At 38.0% G+C, this 14,253-nt stretch overlaps 1 protein-coding gene across 3 annotated transcripts in view; it reads right to left on the bottom strand.

Moving 5' to 3' along the window:
- dhrsx.L (dehydrogenase/reductase (SDR family) X-linked L homeolog) overlaps window positions 1–14,253 on the bottom strand; it is a 207,637-nt gene that overhangs the window by 45,084 nt on the left and 148,300 nt on the right. For all 3 annotated transcript variants that reach the window (XM_041581031.1, XM_041581032.1, NM_001093891.2), the window contains one exon: window positions 13,873–14,080. In XM_041581031.1, the coding sequence (XP_041436965.1) occupies window positions 13,873–14,080 (208 nt within the window). The remainder of the gene's footprint in view (window positions 1–13,872; window positions 14,081–14,253) is intronic.

The following is a 14,253-nucleotide window of genomic DNA, read 5'->3' as shown; positions in this document are numbered from 1 at the left end:
GAAACCTATCATACAGAAAGCTCTGAATTATGGAAGGACATCCCCTATTGAGTTCATTGTAAGCAAATAAATCTAATTTTTAAAAATGATTCTTTATTTCTTTGTAATAAAACAGTACCTTGTACTTAATGGTAACTAAGCCGCACAAATCCAAATTGGTGGCAAAACAATCCTTTTGGGTTCATTTTGGGGCAGGTTTATCAACGTTCAAATTATGTTGTAGACTTTTTGAGTAGAATTTTTTGGTCAAAAGTCACATTTTCAGGTTAAAAAAAAACCCTAAATTTTTTTGACATTTATTATACCCCGTCCCTATAAATAGCTCGAATCCAAAAATACACCATCTAAAACCTTTTCGAGGTCATGTAAGAGTCAGTGGCTGAGGTCCATTGAACCATTTGAAGATGTTAATAGCCTTCACGATGTTCATTTGTTTATCTGAGGGTTTTGCCCGAAAACACAAACAATTTGAGCAATTCGAAATTTTTACTGACAAAAACTCGATTCATTTAAATTTTCGGCGGTTGTTAATTCCGAACTCGCTGATTCAAGTCTTTTCCATTTGAGTTTTTTCTTAAATTAGAAACCATTCAAGTTGTGAGTTTGAGGCAGGCCGAGACTGGAGCTGCTTTAAGTTGCCATAGACACTTCCTATTTATTGGGCTGGTGGGGGGCTGTTTGGGCCTCTGTGTATTTGGAATTGCAGGGCCTACAGTATTTTGGCTCCAAGTCCGGTCCTGATTCGAGGTATAAAAACTCAGAAATTTGACATTTGACAAATAACCCACTTAATGTTTAAGGGGCACATTTACTAAGCTCGAGTGAAGGATTCGAATGAAAAAAACTTTGAATTTCGAGGTGTTTTTTGTGCTCCTCGACTATCGAATTGGCGTAAATTCGCCTGAGTAGAATGATTCGAATAGATCGAGTGCAAAAACGCTGCGACTATTCGCCCATTCGATAGTCGAAGTACTGTCTCTTTTAAAAATACTTCGACCCCCTACTTCGCCCCCTAAAACCTACCGAATTGCTTTAAAAGCCTATGGGAGAGTCCCATAGGCTTTTTTTCTAAGTTTTTGATTGAAGAAAAAGGCATTCGATCGAATGAAAATCCTTCAATCAAATATTTGAATCGAATATTCGCCCATTCGACTACTCGCCGGCGTGTAAATTCACCCGAATGCCCTATTCGATTCTATTCCCTAGTCGAATTTCGAGGGATTTAACCCCTCGAAATTTGACCCTTGATAAATCTGCCCCTAAATGATAGCAAACTTGAGGTATGGAGATCCAAACTACAGAAAGATTCCTTATCCAAAAAAAAACCCCGGTCATCCAAGATAATACATTTCTTACCTGTACTGTAAAATTGAGCCTCATGCACTCAAATAGGCAAATTGAAGCACACCATTTGTATAGATGAATGCAAGCAATTAATGTATGGTGGCTTACCGGGTGTATTCCTGTGCCTATATAAGCTCCTATCAAAGTTATATGAGCCTCTTTTATATAAACCAGTTAACTGTCAAAAAAAAAAAAATCCTACACATGGCTCAGAGAGAAGCTTTAAAGCTCTACTTTTAAAAGTAAAACAGCTTATGCTAAGCCTTCAAAGTAATCTTAGAAATATATATGTGTATAAAGGCAGAAAATGTGCTTTGCTTTGCAATTTCTAAGTTATACAAACATTGACTTTAATAATGTCTTTAGAACAAAATCTGACAGATTTAGATTTACATAGTTTTTTTACCTATATTATTATTACTATCTACTGTACATCAGGCAAATCCTAAATTATACACAGAGCCATCATCACTATATAGCAGGCCATGCCTCTGGTTATACTGTCTGTCAGCAACCCATTTCTGAAATAATCAAGTTAATCTTGCTCTCCCAATTTCAGCATCTCTCTTCATTCTCTCTTCATGCAGGAGTTGGGATTCTGACGAATGACAGATGGGTCCAATGCAGCCTTTGGGGGAGCTCTTTTTTCCCAAGATGTATTAGGGCAAAGTCAGACGTGGCGGTTTTACGTTGCGTTTTTAAAAAAAGCTCCATCGGGCGTAAGTACGCATAAACTGAAACTAATGGAAAACACACTATGGCAAAACTCACAGGGCGCTTGCAAGCCAAAATCCACCACGGGACACCAGTATTGGCGTTTTTCAGCAGAAACGCCAATACGGCACTAAACTACCACATCAATAGACTCTATGGGATCTGAGAGTTTGAAACTACACTTTACGTAAATACGCAGCGTATTTCAAATATGGCATCCAAATTCTCGTGAAATGACGCATATACGTTTTTACGGTGTATTAGGCCAGTGACGTAATTACGTCAAATATTGACAATCATTCCTGCTCTATTTTGCATGTAAATAGCTTTTCTATTTGCTATTTCTATCTTTTTATGTTGGAAAAAGAAACCTACGTGCTGAAAAACGCATGCAAAACGCATGTTGACATGTGTTGCGTGTGGTTTCAGTGGCGCTCAACTGAGCTTTTTTAAAAACGCAACGTAAATTTTGTCACGTATGTCCTAGCCCCTAGAGCTTATTCTTATAAAGTCACCAGAGATACTCTCTGCCTTAGTTGCAGGATTTGCGCCAAAGTCAGTCATTTTGTTTGTGCTGGAGTCAGTTACATGAGTAAGCTGTAATACATCTGCCAGAAAAGGGAGTCCCCCCGCCCCCGAAAAATATATATAGTTAATGCATAACAAGGCTAAAATATTGTTCACCCTGTCACCCTGCTAGTTTTAGAAATACAAAGGATAAAAAATAAGCACATTGGCACATTAGGTTAAGTCCCATTACAAGGGGCCGCTCCACAGTTTTGGAAAACGTAACGGTTTCTGCAGACACTGATGTCTTTTTTGATACAGTCCCAGAAAGCGCAGAACTGCAGAAATGTACCCCTTTATTTAGTCTGGGAATGGTCAGTGTGCTCCTCATTATAACACGGCTTGTACTCAAAACATATTGTAAATGGAGTACTTTTCTCAACAGTGGTAAAACAAAATTGCTGTAACATGCTGAAAGGAGTGTTATACGTAGTTTGAATAATGGTAAAATTATATGTACTATTGTCACCAGCAGAAGCTGACTCATTCCTCCACTCAGCCTTAATGTTTAAAAAAAACCAAAAAAAAAACCTTCACTTCCACACAAAATAGATATTTTGTATTGAATGTTCACAAGAGAAAAAGCTTTTTTTTACTGTTTAAAAATACCTTTCAAGGTACTTTGGACAGAATCAACAGTACCATGCAATAGAGTCCTGCAGCGGGTCGGGTAACCGCAGTTACCTGCAAAAACCTGCGGTACCCAGCGGGTTGCGGGTAGAAATTCCGGGTGCTGGTATAGACGCGGGTCAGCAGTTCTGCGGGTTTGCGGATCGGGCCGCAGGTCTTCTCAATAGCAATTTTTACTCCTTTTTTCTGATCATGTCTACGTCCGATGATGTCACTTCCGGTTTACAATGACAGTGCTTCCTGTTTTACTCCTTTTTTTCTGATCACGCCTACTTCTGATGATGTCACTTACGGTTTACAATGACACCACTTCCTGATTCTTGATGGTCAGCGGGTCGCGGGTCTGGGTTGCGGATAAGGTAGTTGCGGGTCAGGTAGCGGGTCCAAGCGGGTAAGAATATGGGTTGCGGGTCCGGGGTTGCAGATTGCAGGATGCGGGTACGGGTCGGGATTCCACAAAATGGACCCGCGCAGGACTCTACCATGCAACGCCCATCATATGTTTAAAGCTAGGCCAAGTAGAATTAGATTAAGATAGCCAAATTAAGCACCAATACATCTTGAGAATATATTCATGTAAAAAATTCTCTAAATCAGGACTGTCAAACGTGTGAAACCCAAACAGATGGGGACTATAGTTCCCCTATTTCTCTATTGCCTTCCGATGTGGAAAAATGCTGGGAGTCAAGGAAACATTCTATATTTATTCTTATTATCTTTTGTTGGAGTATATATATATATATATATATATATATATATATATATATATATATATATATATATATATATATATATATATATATATATATATATATATATATATATACATATATATATATATATATATATATATATATATATATATATATCCCATGAATATCTTGTAAATGATATCCTTATAAACGGTGAGTTCTGATGTCATGAGTTATAAACGGTGAGTTCTAAAGTCATTTCTGTCACATGACTCACTGAAACTTGTGTATTGTAATAAATAAAGTACCCCCAGTTGCAAAATATAAGGATATTAGAAGTTACCTTGGTGTTTTTATATGGTCATGAAACTCCTCGGTAACTTATAATATCCTTATATTTTACAAGAGGGGGTACTTTATTCACTATATAATACACAAAAGCCATGAATATCTTGTAAATTATATCCTTATAAATGGTAACTAGTGATGTCATCAGTTATAATTTACAATAGGGGGTAATTTATTCACTATATATTGTGTACTGTCTCACAATTCACAAATGCAGGCTTTTCTGTAAATAAAATGAGGGAAAGTTAGATCATATTCTAGAGGAGTTGAAAGAGAAGAAATAAATAAGGTCAATTGTATTTTTGTCACTTTTAAGTTAAATTTTAGTGTGTTATAGAATGGCCAACAACTTTTCAATTGGTCTTCATTATTTATTTTATATAAGTTTTTTAAATATTTATGTTCTTGAAATCAAAACAAATGCTCTGTAAGGCTCCATATTTATTGTTATTGCTACTCTTTATTACTCCTATTTCTATTCAAGCCTCTCCTTTTCCAGTCTCTTATTCAAATCAAAGCATGATTGCTAGAGTAATGTGGACCATATGAACAACATTGCTGAAAGAGAAAACTGGAGAGCTGCTCAATAAAAGCTAAACTCAAAAAACCACAAATATTAAAAAATTAAAACCAACTTCAAATAGTCTCAGAATATCACTAACTACATCATACTAAAAGTTCATTTAAAGGTGAACAACCCCTTTAATGGCAGCATGCAAGGCTTTGTTTCACAGCAGCACCCTTTGACTTATTGGAACAAGTGAAGTTTCATAAAATGTTCCCAAATTCTTCCCACCTTTTTTGGAGGAATTGTGGGGTAGTGGGTGATTGCAGCATATTATGTGCAGTGCCTTGAGGGCTTACTTTTTACAATATTGCTTCAGATAATACAACTAGACATTTTAAATGCTCTAGTGTGGAAACCATTGAATCATAATATCAGCACGTAACAGAAGCTGACCAACTACATCTTTACCGTATCTAGACTAGTGGTCCCCAACTATTGGTTTATGAGTAACATGTTGCTCACCAACCCCTTGGATGTTGCTCCCAGAGGCCTAAAAGCAGGTGCTTATTTTTCAATTCCTGGCTTGGAGGCAAGTTTTGATTGCATAAAAACCAGGTGAACTGCCAAATAAAGCCTCCCATAGGCTGCTAGTCCACATAGGGGCTAACAACTGCTTAATCACAACACTTATCTTGCATCACCCAGGAATATTTTTTAGCATGCATGCTCCCCAATAGTGATGTGCGGGTCGGGTTTTTCCCAAACCCCAACCTGCCCTAACCCGCCCTCCCTCGGACTGCGCCCACCCAGAACTGACTTCAGGGTTCTTTTTATAGACCCGCGCCGATCCACCCCGCTGATGATGTCGCAAACAGTCGGGGTGAGCAGGCGCGCGGCTATAAGCCGGAAGAGAAGTGCGAGGTCGGGCCAGCGAGCACATCACTACTCCCCAACTATTGTTACATGTAAATGTGGCTCACGGGTAAAAAAAAAATTTAGGGACCTCTGATATTCCAGACTCAATAGCCCAGCATTGGAAAAATCCCAAGAGACCCTCTCTCTCAGAAGCAAGAATAAAGGGAACTTCAATCCAGTTTCTGAAAACTAGCTTTAGAAGGGATATGTATGTCACCAAATGAATAGGGGACACTCTTGTCCAACAGTCAGCAATTCCTTATACACCTATGTGTTGTTCTTCTTTCCCTGAACTGGTTCTTATGACCATTTTGTTGTTGTAATCTATCACCCATAATCCATTCAATGCACAACATTATCTACTGCAAGTCCCAACCAAGATCTTATGTCTTCTTTAGCTTTGATTTACTTGACTGAGATGCTTTTAAAAATGGCTTCTAAGGTTCATTGTTACTTTTTGCTTAATATTACCATGACAATGTCCTGTTGCAAGACATTGTTGTATTGACTGTTTATAGTAAAAACCAATTCAAATTTAAGTTACAGAAAAGGAAATATTAAGGTAGATAAATACGCCATACCTACAGTTCATAGGGAGTTGTTTTGGTGTTACAATAACAACTGTTTACAGCAGTATAGTTTGTACAAAGTGCTGATTCCCATATTAGAGGTAAAGTGGAAGAACAAGGGAAAAAAGCCAAGTGGATGAATTCAGAGGAAGGACCCATAATAAGAACAGGTCATGGGTAAGTGGAAGAAAAAAAATAACCTTCCTTCCCTTTTTCCTTCTGGGAATCTTCACTTCAGTGAAACAAAACTAAAAGACATCAGGGACATCTAGCATTTTTCTTCCTTTGTCTTCTGGTGTATTCAGAGTATTGGTTTGTAGTCGATAACAACTCGAGTCACACCAGGTATTCCTTGAAAAAGTCCATTCAACTCATGTATCAAACAGCATTATAATGAATTGTGATAAAGGTCAAAGTATATCACACAATCTAATCCTGTCCAGCAAATGTTAAATGTAAACACCTTCCACATCTATAAGCAGAAAAAAAAAAAACAGAAATAAATCAGTCTTAGCCTTTTCCACAGTGTAATTCACTCGAGCAAGAAGAAAAGATCAATCATATGAATAGGATCTAAAGAGTACACAAGGGGGAAGAGTTCTGAAATATTGACTCTTTCATTGATTTGTTCAGATGACAGCATTACTTAATACCTTTCTATCCAAATGTTACTATATTTTTGTTCCCCAAAGCTTCTGCACATCACGTTGCCTTCAAAGCCAATGCCAAAGAGATGGATGGGACCTTGGTTATCTTCAGATGACCCCTATTTTCTCAGAAAGTAGCATAACATCGATTGCTGAGAGCCACATGATACTTTTGAGCAGAGGTACAATACATGGGTGCTAATGGAAGACAAGTCCTACATTACTGACACAATATATATGGACTTTCTATAAAATTTAAAAAAGTTGTAATTTGTTTTAGAAGCTGTCTTTAGTTTTTTCACTGTCACTGTCTGTATGAAAAAAAGTGGAGCAGGAGAATCATTTGCACAGCCTTATATGTTGATATAGAGCTATAGTACAAAAAGGTAAGACAGCATTGCAGGTATGCAGTTTCATTGTGCTGTAACAATCTCGTTATCGGGAACCTTGCTCAGTGATGGGTACACTTACAATGCACAGGGGACCCCTGTGGATTACGGTGTTCACCCCTTTTGGGGCCCCGGGCTTTCTGCTGCGGAAAACACAAGGAGATGGTGCGTAACAAACAACAAGTTTGTAAACGAGGTACCGGCAAGGATTTAGAGGAGACGTAGTTGAGAATCAGGCAAGAGGTTCAAGGCAGACGCCAAGTATCAGAGTCAAAAGTCAGGCAGGAGTCAAAAAGCAGGAATTCAAATCACAAACAAACGCTTCGGCAGAAACAGTAAACTGGTACCAACTTGGGCATTCTCAAAATGGTGGACTGGCCTTTTAAAGAAGATTTGACGCCAAAATTCAAACCCGGCGCCCCTCAATGACATCATGACGCAGGCGTCAATGTGACCGGGAACCTGGAAGTGTGTGTCTGCGCACCGACATTCTTGGAGAGACGCGCCGGGAGGTAAGAGACTGACGCAATCTCCCGGCACATCTTAGATGTGCCTATGAAACTGAGGCATACAGCAAATACGCAAAAATACAAATGTAAACCCGAACTGTTTCAAAATTAAAATTCAAAATGAACCCTTTGCCGGGATTCTGACGAATTCATGCCATTAAATACAGTTTTACAACTTAAGTTCTTCTTCCACTTTTTTGTTTCCTCGACTCCGGGCAGGGGGGAGAGGCGGGTGACACCGGGGGAGAACTTGTGACGTCGGAGGTGGGGTGGGTGATGTCGGGGCTGATTATATCTGGGGCAAAACTGGTGGCACGGCGATAAGCAATTCGATAATCGCCATGCCATTAACTTCCTTCCGGGCTGTCCACGTGACAACCAGACAGGTGGCAACCCTACTCCAGGAGAAGGTACCTTGCTAACTCTTGGGTGACATGGTAGTGGACATTTATATAGTGAATGAAGTACCTCTTGTAAATTATAAGGATATTATAAGTTTTGTTATAAAAACACGAGGCCGAAGGTAACTCCGAGGTAACTTTTAATATCCTCATATTTTGCAACATGGGGTACTTTATTATAATATACATGTTTTAGTGAGTCATGTGAAAAAAATCACTACTCACTGTTTATAACAAATGACATCACTAGTCACCGTTTATAAGGATATGATTTACAGGATATTCACGGTAGCCATGAATATCTTGTAAATTATATCCTTATAAATGGTGAGTTCTGATGTCATCAGTTAGAAACGGTGAGTTCTGATGTCATTTCTGTCACATGACTCACTGAAACTTGTGTATTATAATAAATAAAGTACCCCCAGTTGCAAAATATGAGGATATTAGAAGTTACCTCGGAGTTCCATGACCTGTATAAAAACACTCGGCCTTCAGCCTCGTACTTTTATACGGTCACGGAACTCGTCGGTAACTTAAAATATCCTTAAATTTTACAAGAGGGAGTTCTTTATTCACTATAATCCAGGCTATTATACCTCTATTAACCTGAGTAAATTGCAAAACAAAGCCCTCTCTTATCTCTATCTTGACTAGTGAATACTGGTACATTCTGCTGGAATGTCTTACCTCTGTTCCCTGAAACTTTCTTGTAGGAAATCTGTTTCTATATACTTTATCTATGCTTATTTACACCACTGAATGCATCCCCCTCACCTGAATCTTCCCTGATCTTGGAGGCATATAGGTTGCTTGAACCATTTCTAAATGAAGCATGAACCCTTGTTTGGGAGACTCAGCAACTGAATTACGTTTACCACTACCTCCAATCCACTCATCGTCCAATGTAGGTGTAAACAAACAAAAGGAACAGGTTTGCTTTTTAACCCCATCCTTTATTAATCCATAATAAACAAAGCTTGGATTTGAGGGTTCTGGGAGGAAAAACGAATACACAGCTACTAATACACTACCTTCAAAGCCTCATTTATTTGAAAATGTGTGTATTACATTTATATTTTACATATTGCTTCCTTGTGTATTCTGTTAGTTAAAAATAAATCTCATTTGATAGGAGATATATAAATCATTTTCACAAATTCTACATTGTCCTCTAACTTTATATATGTGTAGCGCTATAGTAAACTGCTTTATGTGAAGACAGTTTTAGCTACTTTCCTTTGTGGGCTGGGACCACAGGTGAGCTCTCTTTCTCAGGGGTAAGCCCTCGCAGCGGGGTGGAGGCAGGGTGTAGTGTAACTGTAACTGTGTGCAATGCACAAGAGATTGGGCGCCAGTAGTTTTGTTTGCTTAAACAATAAACGGAGTTTATTAACCAAAACCAGAGTTCACCATGGAGCATGAAACATAGAGTAAAACAGAGATCAATCAAGGTAACACAATATACTAACTGTATGAATATAGAACTACTCTCTGAGGAGTAAGGAGTACATGTGGAGAACAATGCAGCTTGTTGGAAGGTATTTCCCCAATCTTCAGGATTACCTTAAGTGGAACTCAGAAACTCTTACTTCCCTGAGGTTAACACTTAGGCCCTACTATGGGGTCAGTAATACCCGGGATCTTAATCCCTCTAATCTCCTCGGCGGAGCTTTGAGCTGCTTAACTAAATACCCTATCTATCACTGCTAGAGTGATCTATTAAAGGGTATAACTATCACTTCACTAAACTCAGGATGAGTTCCACCACCCCTAACCTCTGTGGCCTAACAGACGAAAGGTTCAGCAGCAATGGCCTCTACCTCATGGCTTTCAAGCCCTTTTATATTATACCACAGTGCCTCTAGCATCCACTGTGTGAACTGCAGGGATGACATAAGCACAAGGTCCCCATAAGGACCCACTGAGGTGTCCATATTATTAGGGATGTGCCTGTCTGTAATGGGTAAGGGTGTCTAAGATTTTCACATCCCTACATATGACACATGGTTATAACATCAGGCTGACAATAACCTACAGTTCTTAATGGAGAAAAACTATGGTAATGATGATGAGTATAAGAATATACTAAGCCATTCTGCAGCCATGTATCCCAGAAATCATTTCATAAAAGTTGGTCACTGCCCACTATTGAATGTTATGCTTGACCCCTTTGGTAACAAGACTGCCTTTCATGTAGTTTCAGAATATCATATATTTGAGTCACACAAAATGACAAACAAAAGAACCAATTGGTCCATTTGTTCTGCTCCTTAATTATTTGTCTCTTTTCAGCAGATTTGCTCTCTGCCCATGAAACCGGTATTGCAAAAAACACGGAGGAGGAGATAAACTGCATTTTGAACAGCAGGGTTTTGAACAGCAAAGCACAAATACACAATACACAAACTCAGGCTAAATAAAGGCACACCTTAATAGCACACCAGGGGTTATATCATCTTTTTGAATTGTTTTCAACTACATTTCGAATGAATGATTGCACTGTGCTGTTAATTGTTCCTAGTGTGATATGAATACTGCTGCGGAAGAGAATGATTCTCACATCAGGGTCCCTGACTATCATTCATCAGTTACTAAATAGACCAGCAATTCTTTCCCTTTTTATTAAAATATGAACTATACATAGTGTACCTCAGTTGTTATAATGTAGATTTGCTTGTTACATATGTGTATTATTTTCTTTTTTTTTTGTTGTGTATCCTGGAATTCTTTGGTTTCTGTTGCTGTCTGGGCATGCAAGTGACAAATATATCAGGAATCTATTTGTACAGCTACTGCTTTACACAGTATGCTATAATGTCCCTATGATATATGAGAGTGAAGACCAATATAAATGTATATAGTTTTATTCCCTTTAGCTGCAAGCCAAGAATTGGCTTTGAAATCTTCTTCAGTTAATGTTAATATTAGGAAAAGATACCGGTATCAAAGAGGCATACAAAACAATACCTAAAAGCATACTTATTCCTAGAATGTTTACACTCTATAGATAAAGAACCCAGCAGTTCAGTCATATCTGAAGACGTTCCCTTCAACGTACAGTAACAAGACAATTAATAGATTGCTTATGTTTAAAGGGGAACTGTCACCCAAACATAAAAAGCTGTATAATAAAATTACTTTGCAAATAGAACGTGAAACCTACATTATTTTTTAATGAAAACCTACATCCCTGTTATAAAGGAAATTAAAAATCTCAGCTGTCAATCAAATATGCCTCAGGCATAGAGGTGGGGCAGTAGGGTAACCACCCTACTGCACCACCAATTGCTGATCGACACCACATAGCCCTGCCCCGTGACGTATATGGCCCTGTCCTGTGATTTAACCGACCTGCCCCGTTTCAAAACTGACCCACCTCTGTGACATCACCGTCCTGCCCCCTCTCCAGATCGTGAGCCACAGAAAGGTGGCAACCCTACGGTGCAGGCAATAACTTTCTCTTTCTATACTGCACTTCCTAGATGTCACTGCACTCCTCTCATTGCCCCTCCCATACCTGCATGGGTATGGGCAGCAGGTCCCCCATTCTGGAGCATAAACAAAATTTTGGGATAATGCAAAGATTACAACGGTAAAAAATTGAACTTTCCTGTATCAAACGAATAAAGGAAACAAGTTTTAAATAATTTTGATTTAAATATTTTGCTAATTCACATCATAAAATAGGATTCGGAAATTTCTCTTAGAATGACAGGTCCCCTTTAAGTATTTTTTTTTTTTAAATACAGCAGGGATGTGGGCTAATATATATATGAAGCTATATATATGAAGTGATTAGGACTTGTGTTTTCTGAATAATAATTGGATGGAGCACCTTACATGGAATGACATCCACTTGATCAGGCACTTAAGGTGGTCATACATGGCACCCATTCTCTTCGTTGTAATCCGATCGTTGACCCTAGGGCATATCGGGGAAAGATCTGCTTGTTTGGTGACCTCGCAAAAGGAGCGGATCTTATTGTGTATGGCCACCTTTACTACTGCACAAGTTGAACTTTCTTCTAATCTATCTATGTGCCTTGAAGCTACAAGGTGACTTCTGCTATCCTCATACATTGTAAATGTAAGCATTATATTATCTCATATAATCCTGAAGTGTTTCTTTTTGGCACCGTTGCTGTTATCAATACATGCAACAAATAAATGTGCATGAACTATTCCATTTTAATATTTTGAACCATTTTTGCGTATGCTATCAATTGTTTTGGCTTAATGGCTCTTACTGACGAGCGGTTGTAGCTGCGCTCCCCTGCGTTCCGTTTTTCTGCGTTCAGCCGCAGGGGAGCGCAGGAATAGACGCATTATGTTTTTTCCTATGGGGCTGTACTCACACAGGCGCGTGTAGGCGTCGAACGCAGGAAAAATGCAGCATGTTGCGTCTTAACCTGCGTTCGGCGCCTACACGCGCCTGTGTGTGTACATCCCCATTGGAAAAAACGTAATGCGTCTATTCCTGCGCTCTCCTGCGGCTGAACGAAGAAAAACGGAACGCAGGGGAGCGCAGCTTCAACCGCTCGTTACTAAGAGCCCTTATAATTATATGATTTTGTGTTGTACATATAACATTTTAAAATTGGCTTAATGAGTTCATACATTATTTTCCTATTTTACTCCTATAAATCTGTGTTCTGGATCTTCAGTCGTACGGCAATGCAGTTGTTTTAGGATTTGTTAATGTTATAAGTTTAGAGGACAGTTAGCTTCTAAATTACAGAAAATTATTATTTTATGAGTAACATTTTGGGCCAATTTACTAATAATCAAATTTAATTTTTTTTTACAAATAACATTCTTTCTCTAAAAAAAATGTTTTTTTATTTCTCTAAAGCACTACAAATTAGAGATTTATTTAGTGTAAAAAACACAAAAAACGAATACAAAACTTCATGTAAAAGCTGTCGAGGACCTTTACAAGTCAATGAGAGCTGCATTTATCCTATTTGTCCATTTTTGATCAAGTCAGACTTTTAGAGGTTTTTGGAATTGTTTTCACTAGTAATTGCCCAACAAATTAGAATAATTAGAGGTTTTCGTATTTTTATTCAGATTAAGCATTTTTTTTTGTTTGTGCTTTTTATATTTGGATGTTTTTATACATTACATGGCATTCATAGTTTTAGAGAAAATACGTTTATTCGATGTTTCAGGAACCTCTAAAACCACTAAAATGAGACTGTTGATCAATGGGCCTCAACATATATTAAATGTATTTATATTATAAATCCCTAATGTTTTTTATTATGTATATAAGGACATCTTAAAGATCCATACAGTTAGAAAACACAATAGTTACATTTTACTCCACTCCGTTTCTGGTGTGTTTGTTTTGCTTCTCAACAGTTGGCAATGTATTACTTTTTTTTAAATTTGTTTTTTAAAAAAAGAAATATTTAATGGCATAGACTTGTATTGACATAGATGTCACAGTGGCATTCACTAAAGTTCTGGTTTTGATATTCTGTGAAGTATCTATGAGATACCGGTTTACCTGGATTTCCGTATCAAGCATGATGGAAATAACAGAACTTGATAATCAAAGAATCTCTTAGGTTTCCCACTTCTAGGCAAATACTCATATTTCGATGTTCAAATACAGTAACAACATATTTTACCTGCTATTGAGATCATCAAAGTTCAGCTCTCCAACATAATGGGTAGCAGATGAGACTGTGATGATGCGAGCATTCAAGTTTTCCGTTCCTGATTTTTTCATCGTTTTCAGTAGAAGGTTTGTCAGTAAGAAATGCCCCAGATAATTTAAGCCAAAATGTTCCTCAAAGCCATCTGCTGTTTTGCGCTCAGGTACCAACATTACACCAGCTGCAATAAATGAGAGCACAAACAAAAAATACAAAAATGATTATGTTTTGCTACAAAAATAATGAAATGATTAAAATTCCAGCAAATAAATAAACACTGTGAAAAAATGTGGCTTTCAAAATCTGATTTACATCAAAAGCTTTGGGTTTACTTTGTTAAAATAATTAAAAATA

This window comes from Xenopus laevis, chromosome 2L (genome assembly GCF_017654675.1).
Source record: "Xenopus laevis strain J_2021 chromosome 2L, Xenopus_laevis_v10.1, whole genome shotgun sequence".
Lineage (NCBI taxonomy): Eukaryota > Metazoa > Chordata > Amphibia > Anura > Pipidae > Xenopus > Xenopus laevis.
Note: the sequence above shows the minus strand (reverse complement) of the source record. Positions and strands in the feature narration are given on the sequence as shown.